The following is an 18,988-nucleotide window of genomic DNA, read 5'->3' on the forward strand; positions in this document are numbered from 1 at the left end:
GCATGGGGTTGGTGTAGGCATGGGCTAAAAATGGTTCCCAGTTCCCACCATATTTCCTTTCTCTCACCCCTTATCTTTTAATCCAGACAGCAGACTGAAGAGTACACACCGTCTTCAAAGAGAAGGGTAATAAATTGGAATAGCAGCCCTACTCTCTCTCTTCCCAGGTCAAAGAGGTTGTTAGTAGCTGCTATGCAGAGATAGAGCCTGCCATCTACTGGACTGTTCACAGCTGTAATTTCCCTTTGCTAGCATTACAGGGCACTTGTCAAACTACTGAACATACAGCTTCTTACAATGAGGCAAAGTGATCCGACTTCCTGAACAGAAAAAAATGATACATAACATAAAATCTCAAATCTCTCCAGTTAAAAACATTTAATCACACAGTTCAACACAGACCACAGCGATAAAGGAGGGAGAAATGAGTTAGGAAGTAAACACTCCTCCTTCCTAAGAGAGGGCCAATCATATTCTCAATCAGGTCACCATAATGAATCAATCACTGTCACCTATTCATGCACATCAACAATGGCCAGATTCACACTATTACACTGAAAATGAACAATGAAAAAAAGCATTGATGCAAGGGATTTTTTTTAGGACCAAAGACCTTGTCAAGTGGTTAATTAATCAAATCAGACAAAATTAGAACATCTTACTTCCTTATATAGGACAGAATGCCTTAAATCTCCACTTGTTCCAAACATACAGATGACCAATGAGATTACTGATATTGTTTGCTGTCAACCAATGGTAACTTAATCTACGCGGTACAGCCTGGGCCATGCTACGGTGTACTGCTGCCATACAGACCTCCCTGGATTGAGATGAAGGCTCTTAGTCACATCCAATCGCTATCTGATAAGACTAGGCCCATCTCACTGTCCCTCACTCTAAATAAATATCTATATATATATATCTATCACTAGCTATATTTGTGTGCATATTGGTTACCCATAAAGGAGCAGGAGGAAGTGACCCCCTAGACAGTGATCTAAGGTCAATTGTACATTTCATTCCATCAATAGGATTGGAGAAGCTGGTTGAAGGATGAGCTGATCGAAGATCTGTGCAACTTCTAACCCGGTTGGAGGTACGCATACACTTAGGCCTACATGTGAATATGTACAAGCAGCGCAGCAGTTATTCTTCTATGTTCTAGGTATGTCCAGTAGGTGTGCATCATCATCATCATCATCTGAGCTTGGGGAAGATCCTGATGAAGAGGATCATACTGATGAATGTGAAGGAGACCAGGATGAGCATGAGCCACAGGGTCCAGTTGACAGACTTCTTGGTGTGCTGTTCCAAACGCTCCGACTCAACCTTCAGTTTCTCGAAGTTGGTGTCTGCCTGACGCATAGACTGGGTCAGGGTCTGAGTGAGAGAGGAGAGAAGCAGATAACTATTAGATCAGATCCTCAGCTGTGGCTGAAGGATAGATTGGATCAGCGTCAGAGAGACAGGATCCTATGAATATTTCTGCTGTGGCTGAAGGATAGACTGGGTCAGGGAGACAGGATCCTATGAATATTTCTGCTGTGGCTGAAGGATAGACTGGGTCAGGGTCAGGGAGACAGGATCCTATGAATATTTCTGCTGTGGCTGAAGGATAGACTGGGTCAGGGAGACAGGATCCTATGAATATTTCTGCTGTGGCTGAAGGATAGACTGGGTCAGAGAGACAGGATCCTATGAATATTTCTGCTGTGGCTGAAGGATAGACTGGGTCAGGGTCAGAGACAGGATCCTATGAATATTTATGCTGTGGCTGAAGGATAGACTGGGTCAGAGAGACAGGATCCTATGAATATTTCTGCTGTGGCTGAAGGATAGACGGTCAGGGAGACAGGATCCTATGAATATTTCTGCTGTGGCTGAAGGATAGACAGGAGACAGGATCCTATGAATATTTCTGCTGTGGCTGAAGGATAGACTGGGTCAGAGAGACAGGATCCTATGAATATTTCTGCTGTGGCTGAAGGATAGACTGGGTCAGGGTCAGAGAGACAGGATCCTATGAATATTTCTGCTGTGGCTGAAGGATAGACTGGGTCAGGGTCAGAGAGACAGGATCCTATGAATATTTCTGCTGTGGCTGAAGGATAGACTGGGTCAGGGTCAGAGAGACAGGATCCTATGAATATTTCTGCTGTGGCTGAAGGATAGACTGGGTCAGAGAGACAGGATCCTATGAATATTTATGCTGTGGCTGAAGGATAGACTGGGTCAGAGAGACAGGATCCTATGAATATTTATGCTGTGGCTGAAGGATTGACTGGGTCAGAGAGACAGGATCCTATGAATATTTCTGCTGTGGCTGAAGGATAGACTGGATCAGGGTCAACATAGACAACATTTCTTCTGTTAAACTTTTAAGGGGCTGTCGTCAAACACTTGCACTTTTCATAAGAGACTTCATTGGCCTTTGAAATGCATAGTGATGCATATTTTTTTATCCAACAATGGATTGACCCTGGAAATAATCCATCCTTGCATTTAGACTAGTGGAATTCCAGGCCTCATAGCAGCAGCTGTTAAATCATATATCCCATAAGTTGTTCAAACGCTTTAGTTCTGGAATGTTCCTTATGTAATACCGCCACCTTCTGGACGGACACTTAAAACACTTCTCTGTCAACCAGAATAGAAGCTCTTGCTGAATTCCAAGGCTCATATAAATTATTAAGTAAGTCATATGGAAATAGCTTCAACTTGTTTTTCCTGATAAGTGTGGTGAAATTCTCGCCATATTGGATACACCTGTCCAATCCTTTGAGATCTACAGGAGTGTTAGGCGGCAGCGTAGCCTAGTAGTTAGAGCGTTGGCCTAGTTACTGAAAGGTTGCAAGATCAAATCCCTCGAGCTGACAAGTTAAAAATCTGTTGTTCTGCCCCTGAACAAGGCATTTAACCCACTGTTCCTCGGAAGGCCATCATTGAACAATAAGAATTTGTTCTTAACTGACTTGCCTAGTTAAAGGTTTTTAAAAAAAATCAATTTTTTATTTTATTTTACCTTTATTTTACTAGGCAAGTCAGTTAAGAACAAATTCTTATTTTCAATGACGGCCTAGGAACAGTGGGTTAACTGCCTGTTCAGGGGCAGAACGACAGATTTGTACCTTGTCAGCTCGGGGATTAGAACTTGCAACCTTTCGGTTACTAGTCCAACGCTCTAACCACTAGGCCCCAAGTGTTAGGCGCTAAAACCCCAGGGGGATTATCCTCATTTTTCTAACTCTACAAGGACAGAGAGAGTGTTACTGTTGTCGGACCTGAGAATGAGGCTAAAAGGTGGAATTGTAATTCAGCATAGAAACTGTTCAGCAGAGCTTGTCTTCTTCCACACCTGGTTGTCCTGTTTGATAATGTTCTGGGCCACCAGCGTGTTGTTCTTCAGGTTGCGCGCCAGGTTCAGCATGTCTTCAGCCAACTTTTCCTGTAGGTTGTGATGGTGCTGCAACACTGCATCCAGCTCGGCTGCTGACTGCCGTTCATCCAGAACCAAACCCCTTTCGAAACGGAGGGAGGGACTGGTTTTATTGATTGATTGCGGGTATAAAAAAACAGACAAATGTGAAATCGTACATTTGGTAAGTCCGGTTTCACATTTTAGAGCAGAGTGAGAGGAAATTAGGTTTTAATGTTACCTTCTGTTTCTCAAGTCTGTTTCCAAGTTTCCTGTTTAATTACGCAGAAAAGAATTACACTTTAAAATGACGCTATTGTACATTTGAATATATTAAAATAATAAAAACGAGTGTTTACCTTTGTTCGACAGACCCTATAAAGAAACGCAATAAAACAGTTAGCAGAGATAGCCCTTTATAAAGAAGACCGATCATGTCCATTAAAACAAACTATAACATTTTCAAAGTAAACTACACACTATTGAGACCCATCCAACAGTATGAGGTTATCTTACAGTGCCTAACAGCTCGTTCCTCATCTCCCCTGTGCACCGGGCTTTGGTCTGCATGTGAACTGTCTTACTGGCCGGCATCCTCTCATTGGCTATGGTGGGGGTGCGTCCAGGAGCTAGGAACTGATTGGCCAGGGCTTTCTCTGTCCCCGACTATAAAAGAAGAACATAGGACAGGCAGCGTATCATTGGCTCAAGTGAAGAAAACATTAAAAACAAACTGGTGAGAAGAAAACATTTCTATAATGTAATGCTAATGGCTTCAAACAGAATTTAAATCAGTTGTTTTAGCTACGTATCAGAATGAAATCCTTGAGGGTATTATACTAACCAGTTTCTCTGCTTCTAGAAGTCCTTTCAAGAAGTCCACCTTCCGTGTGTAGTCTGTCATCACCTCTACTGTGGGTTTGCTGAAGGGCGAGATGGAAAATAATGAATGAATATTTAAAAACAACGATTGCCTCAGGAGGACATGAATTAGGCTAATACAGATCATTCGGAAAGTATCGAGTCCCTGATTCTTTCCACATTTTGTTACTTAACAGCCTTATTCTAAAAATGGATTAAATAATCGACACAATACCCCATAATGGCAAAAGTGAAAACAGGTTGACAAACGTATTAAAAATAAACAGAATTACCTTATTTACATTAGTATTCAGACCCTTTGCTATGAGACTTGAAATTGATCTCAGGTGCATCCTGTTTCCATTGATCATCCTTGAGATGTTTCTACAACTTGATTGGAGTCAACCTGTGGTAAATTCAATTGATTGGACATGATTTGGAAAGGCAAACACCCGTCTATATAAGGTCCCACAGTTGACAGTGCATGTCTTGGTTTTTGCTCCGTTGAAGGAATTGTCCGTAGAGTTCTGAGACAGGATTGTGTTGAGGCACAGATATGGGGAAGGGTACCAAAAAAAATGTCTGCAGCATTGAAGGTCCCCAAGAACACAGTGGCCTCCATCATTCTTAAATGGAAGAAGTTAGGAACCACCAAGACTCTTCCTAGAGCTGGCAGCCCGGCCAAACTGAGCAATCGGGTGAGAAGAGCCTTGGTCAGGGAGGTGACGAAGAACCCAACAGTCACTCTGACAGAGATCCAGAGTTCCTCTGTAGAGATGGAGATGGTTGTCCTTCTGGAAGATTCCCCTGCAGCACTCCACCCATCAGGCCTTTATGGTAGCGTGACCAGACAGAAGCCAATCCTCAGTAAAAAGCCACCTAAAGCAGGGGTTCTTAAACTTTTTCAGCCTGGGACCCAAATTAAAAATGCTGTGTTTAGGAACATATGCAACTATACGTAAATATCATTGCCCTTGTGCTTAAAACAAATGCAATATAGACAAAAACAAATAACGAAATTAAAATGGTCATATAAATAGCTATTCATGTTTATTTTCCCCCATTAAATACTCTTACATATCTGTCTAGGTTGGAACCTTCGCTGTTAAAATACAATAAATCATTTTCATTCTGAACTGGAACAAACTGATTGATCACATCACACAGATGCAGGCTCTTTGATGCAACACTAAGTAACAGTACAGATGAAAAATGATCAGATCAGTCGGTGAGTGGGAATGACAAGTCCGTGGCTAACAGCGCATCATCTGCTGCTGAACCACAGCGCTGCAGCGCGTGTCACCGAGGGATCTTAATAATTTTTAAAAAACTCCTGAAAAAAAGATCTGGTAAACCGCGAAGCACACGGGCATCTCCTTCTCCCACTCGCGCAGCTGCCAAACTGAGCAGAGACCTCTGCTAAGCAGAGAGCGCACTGAACAGAGACCACAGTTGCACTTGGCCAAATCAATTCCAGTAATTCATTAAATAATTATACATTTACTCTGACACTTTGCGACCCATACTTTAAGGCTGGCTGGCCTAAAGGACTCTCAGACAATGAGAAACACGATTCTATTCTCTGGTCTAATGAGAGCAAGAGGGAACTCTTTGGCATGAATGCCAAGTGTCACATCAGGAGGGAACATGGCATCATCCCTACAGTGAAGCATGGTGCTGGCGGAGTCATGCTGTGGGGATGTTTTCAGCTGTAGACAAGTCAGGATCAAGGGAAAGATGAATGGAGAAAAGTACAGAGAGATCCTTTATGAAAACCTGCTTCAGAGGGCTCAGGACCTGAGACTGGCGCAAAGTTTCATCTTCCAACAGGACAACGACCCTAAGCATACAATCAAGACAGAGAGACCCTTTATGAAAACCTTTGGGACAAGTCTCTGAATGTCCTTGAGTTGCCGAGCCAGAGCCCAGACTTGAACCCAATCAAACATATCTGGCAAAGACCTGAAAATAGCTGTGCAGCGATGCTCCCCTGACAGAGCTTGAGAGGATCTGCAGAGAAGAATGGGAGAAACTCCCCGAATTCTGGTGTCCCATTTTTTATTTGTGTAATTAGCAGAAAATTCTTAACCTGTTTTTGCTTTGTCATTATTTGAATACTGTGTAGATTGAGTGTGGAAAAAACAAACAATTTAATCCATTTTAAAACAAGGGAGTAACGTAACAAAATGTGAAAAAGTCAAGGGGCCTGAATACTTTCAGAATGCACTATAAGTTAAATTGCAGCTCCCTTCAAGTACAAGCCTATCAATAATATATTTTTTTAAATCATAAATCTGCATTATTATAGCAGTTTATCTGACCGCTTGATTGAGGTGAAAGTATCACCTTTATATAAAATCTGAAACAATAAATCCATGTAAGATTTAGTTGAGAGAGAGGAGGTTTGTTAGGTAAATATTAAGTAAGTGCCAAGTCTGGCATTGCCCTGTTTTAAGAATGTTACTCATAGGTAAAAGGCCTCAGCTTAGATATACCTTGGACTTTTCCTCAAAGCCACCAACATCTCTTCAAGAGCACCAACATACTAGAAGAGAAAGAGCAAAAGTCAAGACCTACAGTTTGGTAGAGTCATAATAGGGATGGCATTTACAGAGACGACAATTTCCAGGATTCTTAAAAGCATGGGAACACAGTTTGAGCAGCTATGCAGAAAACAACTAGTAAGCAAACGAAAAATATATATATTTTTTGCAAACGATGACAAAGGCAGACCATTGGGGGAGGGGGGGTGTATCTGTTAGCGGTAACGTTAACTAGTTAGGCTTTTCTGAAAGGGGGGTCAGCTGTAACGTTAGCTAGTTGCCATCAAAACATGACTGATTGGAATAGCCTGAATGTAATCTTCTAGCGAACACAAACAGATACAAATTAACCTGGGAAAAAAATAAATGTAGCTTATAACTACTGTAGTTAGTTACACAACCTTGTCAAATGATCTAACGTCAGCTTGCCAACTAAACCTAGGTGTGAGATGATGATGATGATGATGATGATGATCATCATCATGGCTGGCTACACACACCTTTCGCAAGATTCATTGACCTGTCGTATTTAGATTATAGCTCATTTTAGAATATAAAATGGTGTAAATAAGTAATGTGCGCCTGCATTAGCTAATACTGTTAACTACTACGACGAGCTACTGATTTGCTAGAAAATACAGTCAGTTGTAGTATAGTTAACCAACTTGCTCGTTCCAAGCTGCTGGCGACGTGGCTATCTAGCATGCTAACCCACTGACAAGCTAACGTAACGTTAGCAGACACTGTCAACATCATTTGACAGGACATTCGTTTCTCATCGACTGCGTTTGATGAAGGTTGCATTGGTCAACGTCTAAATGTCTTACCTTTTCCAACCTCCATTCCGTTTCCACTCGCTTCTCTGAAGCTATAGATTCGCAGCGGGACAATAATCGGATAAAATTTATTTCTAATCTAGACGAAGCCATGTTTGAATATGACAAGGTGTCGCAAAGATTTTCCGGAAGTAGTACCGTTTCCACTAGTTACCACATCTATATCGGAAACATTCATTAAAGTTAAAAAAATAAATTAAAAATGTAAGTTTACGGTTAGACATAAGGTTAACAGAGTGGTTTGGGTTTAACATATTTTAATCATTGAAATTATTGCTCTTCTGTGGATTTTTTTTAATGGCGATTTACGAGGATAAATTGTAGACATAGGCGGGGTTTATGAGTTTGTGTCTGTGGTAACTAGTGACGACCATTACAAAACCCCAGAAAAAAAGTTCCACATTTACCACGTTATGTCTTTAAAATAAAATCTAGAATATTTTGAGAAAAATTCTATCAAATATATTTACAATTACAATTTAGAAATCAAAATGTATTGACAACATTGTAATATATAACACATTGGTCTGTTTTACAAGAGAAACACAGTATACAGGCTGGCCTAAATAAACAGAAAAATCACAAAAATCCTGTTTCTCAAGAGGTTTATTATGAACATTTGATATTAATCAAACATTATGCTTTATGTTAGTTAGAATGTTTCTGTTTGACTGTTCTTCTTTGGCATTTTCCCAGTACATTATTATTTGTAGGATATATGTTTGCTTTAATTTTAATAGCTAGTTAAAAAAAAAAAGATTTATACAGCAGGCATTACATGAGGAGGTCAGATTCAGTATACATTACTTTTGAGTTGTTATAGGAAGTTGCATGTAGGCAGGCTAGAGTCCTACATTGGCGTTTAACACATAGGAACAAAACAAAAACTTGAGAACATAAAATGAAGCTGATGTCATGGTGGTCAGCAGCCATCAGGATGGTTCTCGGGACCACTGCAGGGTGACTTGCGTTTACTCCGTTTGATCAGGCAAACCAGGAAGCAGAGAATGGATAGGAATCCCACTATGGAGCCCAGTGCAACCATGGCCGTGGTGGTGGAGCTGGAGGCCTCCACTGCTGGACAACATAGTCAAACCATCATCACACTGATGAAGAGGTGGAAACTCAACAAACCCTTTGTCAAATTATCTTTACTCAAAACCATGTAGATCACTGGTCTTCTATTGAGTTTGAAAAGTCATGCCTGCTATATGAATAAGTAGCCTAATATTTACTTTAGTGATAAGTAGAATGTCTTACTATATATTTTTTTTATGGCATTCAGACCTCAATCTCATCCATGAAATATACTGTAGAACTGCCTGCTCAGATTTATCTATCTCACCTTGACCTTTGCCTTCCGTACTGACAGGTTCTGACGTTTGTGTTTCCATCTGTTCAGCTGACAAAGGAATATCAGTACAGTAAAAAAATAAGTAGAAAAAAATATTCTATTAGTTTTATCTTCAGTTTGAAATGTGGAGACGCCCAAAAGATGACGTTCAATTCTATTACATTTTATATAACATACTCACGAGACATGGCAGTGCTTCTGGGATCATTATAGTCATCACCAGCATCACCTGATAACAACAAATCAACACAGTCAAACCATCATCACACTGATGAAGAGGTGGAAACTCAACCAACCCTTTGTCAAATTGTCTTTACTCAAAACCATGTAGATCACTGGTCTTTCATTGAGTTTGAAAAGGCATGCATGATATATGAATAAGTAGCCTAATATTTACTTTAGTGATAAGTAGAATGTATTACTATCATTTTTAATGGCATTCAAACCTCAATCTCATCCATTAAATATAGAACTCCGTGCTCAGATTGATCTTCGTATTTCACATTGACCTCCGACAACATTATTTAACATTTCTGTATTTACATTTTAGTAATTTAGCAGAAGCACTTACGACTTACAGTAGTTAGGAAATACATTTTCTTACTTTTCTATACTGAGCAGGCAGTATTTAATGGATGAGATTGAGGTCTGAAAGCCATTTAAAATGATAGTAATACATTCTACTTATCACTAAAATAAATATTAGGCTACTTATTAATATACCATGCATAACTTTGAAAAGTAAATTAAAAACCAGTGATCTACATGGTGTAGAGTAGTGCCAATTTGACAAGGGGTTGGTTGATTTTCCATCTCTAAATCAGTAGATGCCTTCAAGACAACTGGGAAATCAACAAAAAAAACAAAGTTAAATCATGGCGTCAGTGATCTTCAGGTCGCAACGTTGGAACTCCAGAAAGATGGCAGCGTTTCCGACTCGGAATTTCGAGCTCGTATTTTTCAGAGTTACCAGTTGTCTTGAACCCACTGAAGTCAGAAGTTGGAGATATCTGTGTTCCCAGTTCCCAGTTGCTTTGAATGCAGCAACAGTCAAACCATCATCAAAGTTGCCACATTCAAAACAACTGGGAACTCAGAACTCTCTGACTTTAGTGCCTTCAAAACAACTGGGAACTCTGGAAAAAAAAACCAGCTCCGACTGGGAAAAATCATTTTGAACGGTCATCCAACTCGGAAACTCAGGCTTGTTTCTAGAGCTCCCCTTGTCAAATTGTCTTTACTCAACACCATGTAGATCACTGGTCTTTCATTGAGTTTGAAAAGTCATGCATGCAATATGAATAAGTAGCCTAATATTTACTTTAGTGATGAGTAGAATGTATTACTATCATTTTAAATGGCATTCAGACCTCAATCTCATCCATTAAATATCAAACTTCGTGCTCAGATTGATCTTCGTATTTCACATTGACCTCCGACAACATTATTTAACATTTCTGCATTTACATTTTAGTCATTTAGCAGAAGCTCTTATCCAGAGCTACTTACAGTAGAGAGGGCATATATTTTTGTGCTTTTCGTACTGAGTTTTTTGTACTTTGTCATACTTTTTGATACTGAGTACTTGAACTCGCGCAGGGTTCAAAACAGCTGGAAACTCGGAATGGGAAATCTCTGACTTCTGAGAGTTTAAGACAACTGGTATCTCAGAAGAAACCAGATTCCGACTAGGAACTTTTTTCTTTTAACGATAATCCATCTCGGAATTCAGGCCTCTTTCTAGAGATCTGACTTTCAGACCTGAACATGACTGAGTTGTCATGAAAGTGTAACGGTATAACTTTAAACCGTACTCTCCTCGCCCATACCCGGGCGCGAACCAGGGACCCTCTGCACACATCAACAACAGTTACCCACGAAGCATCGTTACCCATCGCTCCACAAAAACCGCAGCCCTTGCAGAGCAAGGGGAACCACTACTTCAAGGTCTCAGAGCAAGTGACGTCGCCGATTGAAACGCTATTTTAGCGCGGACCACCGCTAACTAAGCTAGCCGTTTCACATCCGTTACAAAAGCCCCATCGGAACTCTAAAATCTCTGACTTCCTACTTCACTGCCTTCAAGACAACTGGGAAATCCCCCCCAAAAACCAGGTCAAATCATGACGTCAGTGATCTTCAGGTCGGAAAGTAGGAACACTAGAAAGATGCCCGGAGTTTCCGACTTGGAATTCCAAGCTCATATTTTTCAGAGTTACCAGTTGTCTTGAACCCACTGAAGTCAGAAGTTGGAGATATCTGTGTTCACAGTTCCCAGTTGCTGTGAATGCAGCAAAGGTCAAACCATCATCAAAGTTGCCACGTTCAAAACAACTGGGAACTGGGAACTCAGAACTCTCTGACTTTAGTGCCTTCAAAACAACTGGGAACTCAGACAAAAAAAACAGCTCCGACTGGGAAAAATAGTTTTGAAAGGTCTTCCAACTCGGAAACTCAGGTATCTTTCTAGAGCTCCCCTTGTCAAATTGGCTTTACTCAACACCATGTAGATCACTGGTCTTTCATTGAGTTTGAAAAGTCATGCATGCAATATGAATAAGTAGCCTAATATTTACTTTAGTGATGAGTAGAATGTATTACTATCATTTTAAATGGCATTCAGACCTCAATCTCATCCATTAAATATCAAACTTCGTGCTCAAATTGATCTTTGTATCTCACATTGACCTCCGACAACATTATTTAACATTTCTGCATTTACATTTTAGTCATTTAGCAGAAGCTCTTATCCAGAGCTACTTACAGTAGAGAGGGCATATATTTTTGTGCTTTTCATACTGAGTTTTTTGTACTTTGTCATACTTTTTGATACTGAGTACTTGAACTCGCGCAGGGTTCAAAACAGCTGGGAACTCGGAATGGGAAATCTCTGACTTCTGAGAGTTTAAGACAACTGGTATCTCAGAAGAAACCAGATTCCGACTGGGAACTTTTTTCTTTTAACGATAATCCATCTCGGAATTCAGGCCTCTTTCTAGAGATCTGACTTTCAGACCTGAACATGACTGAGTTGTCATGAAAGTGTAACGGTATAACTTTAAACCGTAGTACTCTCCTCGCCCATACCCGGGCGCGAACCACGAAGCATCGTTACCCATCGCTCCACAAAAACCGCGGCCCTTGCAGAGCAAAGGGGAACCACTACTTCAGGGTCTCAGAGCAAGTGGCGTCGCCGATTGAAACGCTATTTTAGCGCGGACCACCGCTAACTAAGCTAGCCGTTTCACATCCGTTACAAAAGCCCCATCGGAACTCTAAAATCTCTGACTTCCTACTTCACTGCCTTCAAGACAACTGGGAAATCCCCCCAAAAAAACCAGGTCAAATCATGACGTCAGTGATCTTCAGGTCGGAAAGTAGGAACACTAGAAAGATGCCCGGAGTTTCCGACTTGGAATTCCAAGCTCATATTTATCAGAGTTACCAGTTGTCTTGAACCCACTGAAGTCAGAATTTGAAGATATCTGTGTTCACAGTTCCCAGTTGCTGTGAATGCAGCAAAGGTCAAACCATCATCAAAGTTGCCACGTTCAAAACAACTGGAAACTCGGAACTCAGAACTCTCTGACTTTAGTGCCTTCAAAACAACTGGGCACTCAGACAAAAAAAAACAGCTCCGACTGGGAAAAATAGTTTTGAAAGGTCTTCCAACTCAGAAACTCAGGCTTGTTTCTAGAGCTCCCCTTGTCAAATTGGCTTTACTCAACACCATGTAGATCACTGGTCTTCCAATGAGTTTAAAAAGTCATGCATGCTACATGAATAAGTAGCCTAATATTTACTTTAGTGATAAGTAGAATGTATTACTATCATTTTAAATGGCATTCAGACCTCAATCTCATCCATTAAATATACTGTAGAACTGCCTGCTCAGATTTATCTATCTCACCTTGACCTTTGCCTTCCGTACTGACAGGTTCTGACGTTTGTGTTTCCATCTGTTCAGCTGACAAAGGAATATCAGTACAGTAAAAAAATAAGTAGAAAAAAATATTCTATTAGTTTTATCTTCAGTTTGAAATGTGGAGACGCCCAAAAGATGACGTTCAATTCTATTACATTTTATATAACATACTCACGAGACATGGCAGTGCTTCTGGGATCATTATAGTCATCACCAGCATCACCTGATAACAACAAATCAACACAGTCAAACCATCATCACACTGATGAAGAGGTGGAAACTCAACCAACCCTTTGTCAAATTGTCTTTACTCAAAACCATGTAGATCACTGGTCTTTCATTGAGTTTGAAAAGGCATGCATGATATATGAATAAGTAGCCTAATATTTACTTTAGTGATAAGTAGAATGTATTACTATCATTTTTAATGGCATTCAGACCTCAATCTCATCCATTAAATATAGAACTCCGTGCTCAGATTGATCTTCGTATTTCACATTGACCTCCGCCAACATTATTTTACATTTCTGCATTTACATTTGAGTAATTTAGCAGAAGCTCTTATCCAGAGCGACTTACAGTAGTTAGGAAATACATTTTCTTACTTTTTTATACTGAGCAGGCAGTATTTAATGGATGAGATTGAGGTCTGAATGCCATTTAAAATGATAGTAATACATTCTACTTATCACTAAAATAAATATTAGGCTACTTATTAATATACCATGCATAACTTTGAAAAGTAAATTAAAAACCAGTGATCTACATGGTGTAGAGTAGTGCCAATTTGACAAGGGGTTGGTTGATTTTCCATCTCTAAATCAGTAGATGCCTTCAAGACAACTGGGAAATCAACAAAAAAAACAAAGTTAAATCATGGCGTCAGTGATCTTCAGGTCGCAACGTTGGAACTCCAGAAAGATGGCAGCGTTTCCGACTCGGAATTTCGAGCTCGTATTTTTCAGAGTTACCAGTTGTCTTGAACCCACTGAAGTCAGAAGTTGGAGATATCTGTGTTCCCAGTTCCTTTGAATGCAGCAACAGTCGAAACATCATCGAAGTTGCCACTTTCAAAACAACTGGGAACTCGGAACTCAGAACTCTCTGACTTTAGTGCCTTCAAAACAACTGGGAACTCAGACAAAAAAACAGCTCCGACTGGGAAAAATAGTTTTGAACGGTCTTCCAACTCGGAAACTCAGGCTTGTTTCTAGAGCTCCCCTTGTCAAATTGGCTTTACTCAACACCATGTAGATCACTGGTCTTCCAATGAGTTTAAAAAGTCATGCATGCTACACGAATAAGTAGCCTAATATTTACTTTAGTGATAAGTAGAATGTATTACTATCATTTTAAATGGCATTCAGACCTCAATCTCATCCATTAAATATACTGTAGAACTGCCTGCTCAGATTTATCTATCTCACCTTGACCTTTGCCTTCCGTACTGACAGGTTCTGACGTTTGTGTTTCCATCTGTTCAGCTGACAAAGGAATATCAGTACAGTAAAAAAATAAGTAGAAAAAAATATTCTATTAGTTTTATCTTCAGTTTGAAATGTGGAGACGCCCAAAAGATGACGTTCAATTCTATTACATTTTATATAACATACTCACGAGACATGGCAGTGCTTCTGGGATCATTATAGTCATCACCAGCATCACCTGACAACAACAAATCAATCAACCGTCATCACACTAATGAAGAGGTGGAAACTCATTTTGAATGGCATTCAGACCTCAATCTCATTCATTAAATATAGAACTGCCTGCTCAGATTGATCTACGTATCTCACATTGATTTTCACCTTCCTTATTTTAAATATCTGCATTTACATTTGAGTAATTTAGCAGAAGCTCTTATCCAGAGCGACTTACAGTAGTTAGGAAATACATTTTCTTACTTTTTATACTGAGCAGGCAGTATTTAATGGATGAGATTGAGGTCTGAATGCCATTTAAAATTATAGTAATACATTCTACTTATCACTAAAGTAAATATTAGGCTACTTATTCATATAGCATGCATGACTTTTCAAACTCAAACTCTACTAACATAGAGCCTACTAACATAGAAACTACTAACATAGAACCTACAAACAAAGAACATACTAACATTCAGCCTACTAACATAGAGTCAACTAACATAGTCTACTAACAGAGTCTACTAACATAGTCTACTAACATAGAGTCAACTAACATAGAACCTACTAACATAGAACATACTAACATTCAGCCTACTAACATAGAGTCTACTAACATAGAACCTACTAACATAGAGTCTACTAACATAGAGCCTACTAACATAGAAACTACTAACATAGAGCTTACTAACATTCAGCCTAATAACAAAGTCAACTAACATAGAGACTACTAACATAGAGTCAACTCACATAGAACCTGCTAACATAGAGTCTACTAACATAGAGTCTACTAACATAGAGCCTACTAACATAGAGCTTACTAACATTCAGCCTACTAACATAGAGCAAACAAACATAGAGTTAACTAACATAGAGTCTACTAACATAGAGCTGACTAACATAGAGCTGACTAACACAGAACCGACTAACATAGAGTCTACTGTATTAAATATACTTTATGAAATACCTCAAATTGAAACAACTTACCCTGGAAATGTACGGCAAGACGAGCCTTTTCAGTAAAGCTGTTAGGGCCAATAGTAAGATTGGTTTCACACTGATAATCTGTTTTGCTAGTGCCCATCTGATTCTTAGAAGACCACGTATGATCACAAAATCTGTCATCATTACAGTTTTTGGAGTGTTCTGTTTCAAGCCTCTCAAGGTGCAAGAGAAGCATCTCAACGGTGTCATAATCTCCGTGGTAAACGTTTGTCAGTGTGCATTTCACCTTAAAAGGTTGACCAGAGACAGGGTTCTCTGGCACTGTGGACAGGACAGGCACCGGGAAAGCTAGAGGAGTAGAGACCATGATAGATATCAGTTAAGGAGCATAGAGAATAGAGTATTTTAGCAGGTAGAGAAGAGAGTATCTGAGCCGATATGTTTTTAAATTTTTTAAATTTCACCTTTATTTAATGTATGTATTTTATTTAATGTACCTTTATTTTATGCAATCATTTAGGGGTAGAGAAGAGAGTATCTGAGCCGATATGTAATCATCAAGGGGTAGAGAAGAGAGTATCTGAGCCGATATGTAATCATTAAGGGGTAGAGAAGAGAGTATCTGAGCCGATATGTAATCATTAAGGGGTAGAGAAGAGATTAACTTTAACTAGCCGATATGTAATCATTAAGTGTTAGAGAAGAGATAATCATTAAGGAGTAGAGAAGAGAGTATCTGAGCCGATATGCAATCATTAAGGGGTAGAGAAGAGATAATCATTTAGGAGTAGAGAAGAGAGTATCTGAGCCGATATGTAATCATTAAGGGGTAGAGAAGAGAGTATCTAACTAGCCGATATGTAATCATTAAGGGTAGAGAAGAGATAATCATTTAGGGGTAGAGAAGAGAGTATCTGAGCCAATATGTAATCATTAAGGGGTAGAGAAGAGATAATCATTTAGGAGTAGAGAAGAGAGTATCTGAGCCGATATGTAATCATTAAGGGTTAGAGAAGAGAGTATCTGAGCCGATATGTAATCATTAAGTGTTAAGAAGAGATAATCATTTAGGAGTAGAGAAGAGAGTATCTGAGCCGATATGTAATCATTAAGGAGTAGAGAAGAGAGTATCTGAGCCGATATGTAATCATCAAGGGGTAGAGAAGAGAGTATCTGAGCCGATATGTAATCATCAAGGAGTAGAGAAGAGAGTATCTGAGCCGATATGTAATCATTAAGGGGTAGAGAAGAGATTAACTTTAACTAGCCGATATGTAATCATTAAGTGGTAGAGAAGAGATAATCATTAAGGGGTAGAGAAGAGAGTATCTGAGCCGATATGTAATCATTAAGGGGTAGAGAAGAGAGTATCTGAGCCGATATGTAATCATTAAGGGGTAGAGAAGAGATAATCATTAAGTATCTGAGCCGATATGTAATCATTAAGGGGTAGAGAAGAGATTAACTTTAACTAGCCGATATGTAATCATTAAGTGTTAGAGAAGAGATAATCATTAAGGAGTAGAGAAGAGAGTATCTGAGCCGATATGCAATCATTAAGGGGTAGAGAAGAGAGTACCTGAGCCGATATGTAATCATTAAGGGGTAGAGAAGAGATTAACTTTAACTAGCCGATATGTAATCATTAAGTGGTAGAGAAGAGATAATCATTAAGGGGTAGAGAAGAGATTAACTTTAACTAGCCAATATGTAATCATTAAGTGGTAGAGAAGAGATAATCATTAAGGGGTAGAGAAGAGAGTATCTGAGCCGATATGTAATCATCAAGGGTTAGAGAAGAGAGTATCTGAGCCGATATGTAATCATCAAGGAGTAGAGAAGAGAGTATCTGAGCCGATATGTAATCATCAAGGAGTAGAGAAGAGAGTATCTGAGCCGATATGTAATCATTAAGGGGTAGAGAAGAGAGTATCTGAGATAAATCATTAAGGGAGAGTATCTGAGCCGATATGTAATCATCAAGGAGTAGAGCCGATATGTAATCATCAAGAGAGTATCTGAGCCGATATGTAATCATTAAGGGGTAGAGAAGAGAGTATCTGAGCCGATATGTAATCATTAAGGGGTAGAGAAGCTGACTTTGAAACCCATTGACCTACATAAATGATCCCAGGTCAGTAAACTTACAGTAAACTCTGAGCTGGATTGTTTCCTTCTTCTGTTTCCTACATTTTTCTGCTGTGCAGGTATACTTTCCCTCGTGATTCGGGTGTACAGCTGCAATATGGAGATAACTTCTGTTTTTTGTGGTATTCTGAGTGACATCGCTCTCGTCTAGTTTCATCCAGTGTGGTTTGCCTTGGGAGCAGGTTGTCTCACAGATCAAGGTCACAGCATCTCCCACCTTGACAAGAGGTTTGGCTGGGCTAACAGTGATCTCTTTAGCACAGAGTGCAGGATCTAAATAAAAGTTATAACCGGCAACAGTAAATGACATGGTGTATTGAATATGGATTTTTTTTTTTACAGTCTCATAGATATCTTTGTTTTACAAAAATCTTAAATTAGTCACTTCAAACTTTTTTTCAACTGTCAACAATAAATATTACATTATTGTTAATACATGTATTTAAGAAAAAGTAGAATGGAGGATGGGTACCTCTAAGAGCCAGCAGAAGGTAGCAGAGTAAACAGTGATAGGATTGCAGGTACTCCATTGTCCTCTTCAGTAGTCTCCTGTGACTGTAGTCTGCAAGAGCTCCAGTGGAACTGACGACTGAGATGAGGGGGAATTCACGTCAGTTCATACACTCTACAGCAGGCCAGGCAGTTCTTGGCCCCACTGCAGGGCACTATTCAGCAGACTCCTTCCTGTCTTCCCAGGCCTGCCAACATCCTCACACACAAACCCAGGAACATTGACATTGGGACATGTTTTAATCTGTAGACACACACAAACATACACACACTGATATAACATACAGAATAACAATGGCTGTGTTTTTGTTCAAATGTTTTGCAATTTTGTAAAAAAACAAAGTTAAATTAAAGCTCTTATCTAGAAATGATAATCTTTCAGATGGCACAGATGAGCATATTTCATAATCTAAGTATAAAAATATTGAAATAATATTTAGAATTTGTCTGGCCTAATTTTAATTAACAGGAAAAGGAGTAACGCAAAATATCTGTTTGGCTTGTTTCATGGTCAGACAAAACAACTAAAACACTCTTTTGAGATATGAGGTAAATGAGTAGATTTAATATAGAGAGTATCTCTATCATGACATTACTTCCACAACCTAATCAACAGGGAAACAGCCTCACTGAGAAGGAAAGTGTTGTTCAGGTTAAAACAAGAGGCTGGAGATCCCCTCTATCAAACTGGATGATTAAAAAAAATATGTTTATTTAACCTTTATTTAACTAGGGAAGTTGGGGCGGCAGGGTAGCCTAGTGGTTAGAGCGTTGGACTAGCAACTGGAAAGTTGCAAGTTCAAATCAC

The 18,988-nt window shown here is 39.4% G+C and overlaps 2 protein-coding genes across 5 annotated transcripts; both read right to left on the reverse strand.

The window, feature by feature from the left end:
• Nucleotides 1-363: 363 nt before the first annotated feature.
• Nucleotides 364-7,948, reverse strand: use1 (unconventional SNARE in the ER 1 homolog (S. cerevisiae)). The gene is made up of 8 exons (XM_024422423.2): nt 7,647-7,948; nt 6,772-6,821; nt 4,260-4,338; nt 3,932-4,081; nt 3,775-3,790; nt 3,657-3,687; nt 3,356-3,518; nt 364-1,380 (listed from the first exon to the last, which is right to left on the reverse strand). The coding sequence occupies exons 1-8, from the start codon at nt 7,746-7,748 to the stop codon at nt 1,198-1,200; spliced, it is 774 nt and encodes a 257-aa protein (XP_024278191.1). The 5' UTR covers nt 7,749-7,948; the 3' UTR covers nt 364-1,197.
• Nucleotides 7,949-8,243: 295 nt separating this feature from the next.
• Nucleotides 8,244-18,309, reverse strand: LOC112251450. Of its 4 annotated transcripts, none has more exons than XM_042322554.1 (11): nt 18,143-18,309; nt 17,671-17,943; nt 15,709-15,870; nt 15,565-15,602; nt 14,552-14,599; nt 14,362-14,418; nt 13,110-13,157; nt 12,920-12,976; nt 9,191-9,238; nt 9,001-9,057; nt 8,244-8,732 (listed from the first exon to the last, which is right to left on the reverse strand). In XM_042322554.1, the coding sequence occupies exons 1-11, from the start codon at nt 18,198-18,200 to the stop codon at nt 8,679-8,681; spliced, it is 900 nt and encodes a 299-aa protein (XP_042178488.1). In that variant the 5' UTR covers nt 18,201-18,309; the 3' UTR covers nt 8,244-8,678. The 4 variants fall into 4 exon arrangements, with proteins under 4 accessions (XP_042178488.1, XP_042178489.1, XP_042178486.1 ...); XM_042322555.1 differs by having other exon boundaries at nt 8,244-8,729; nt 18,143-18,307; XM_042322552.1 differs by having other exon boundaries at nt 15,565-15,870.
• Between the last annotated feature and the right edge of the window lie 679 nt (nt 18,310-18,988).

This window comes from Oncorhynchus tshawytscha, linkage group LG05 (assembly GCF_018296145.1).
Source record: "Oncorhynchus tshawytscha isolate Ot180627B linkage group LG05, Otsh_v2.0, whole genome shotgun sequence".
Lineage (NCBI taxonomy): Eukaryota > Metazoa > Chordata > Actinopteri > Salmoniformes > Salmonidae > Oncorhynchus > Oncorhynchus tshawytscha.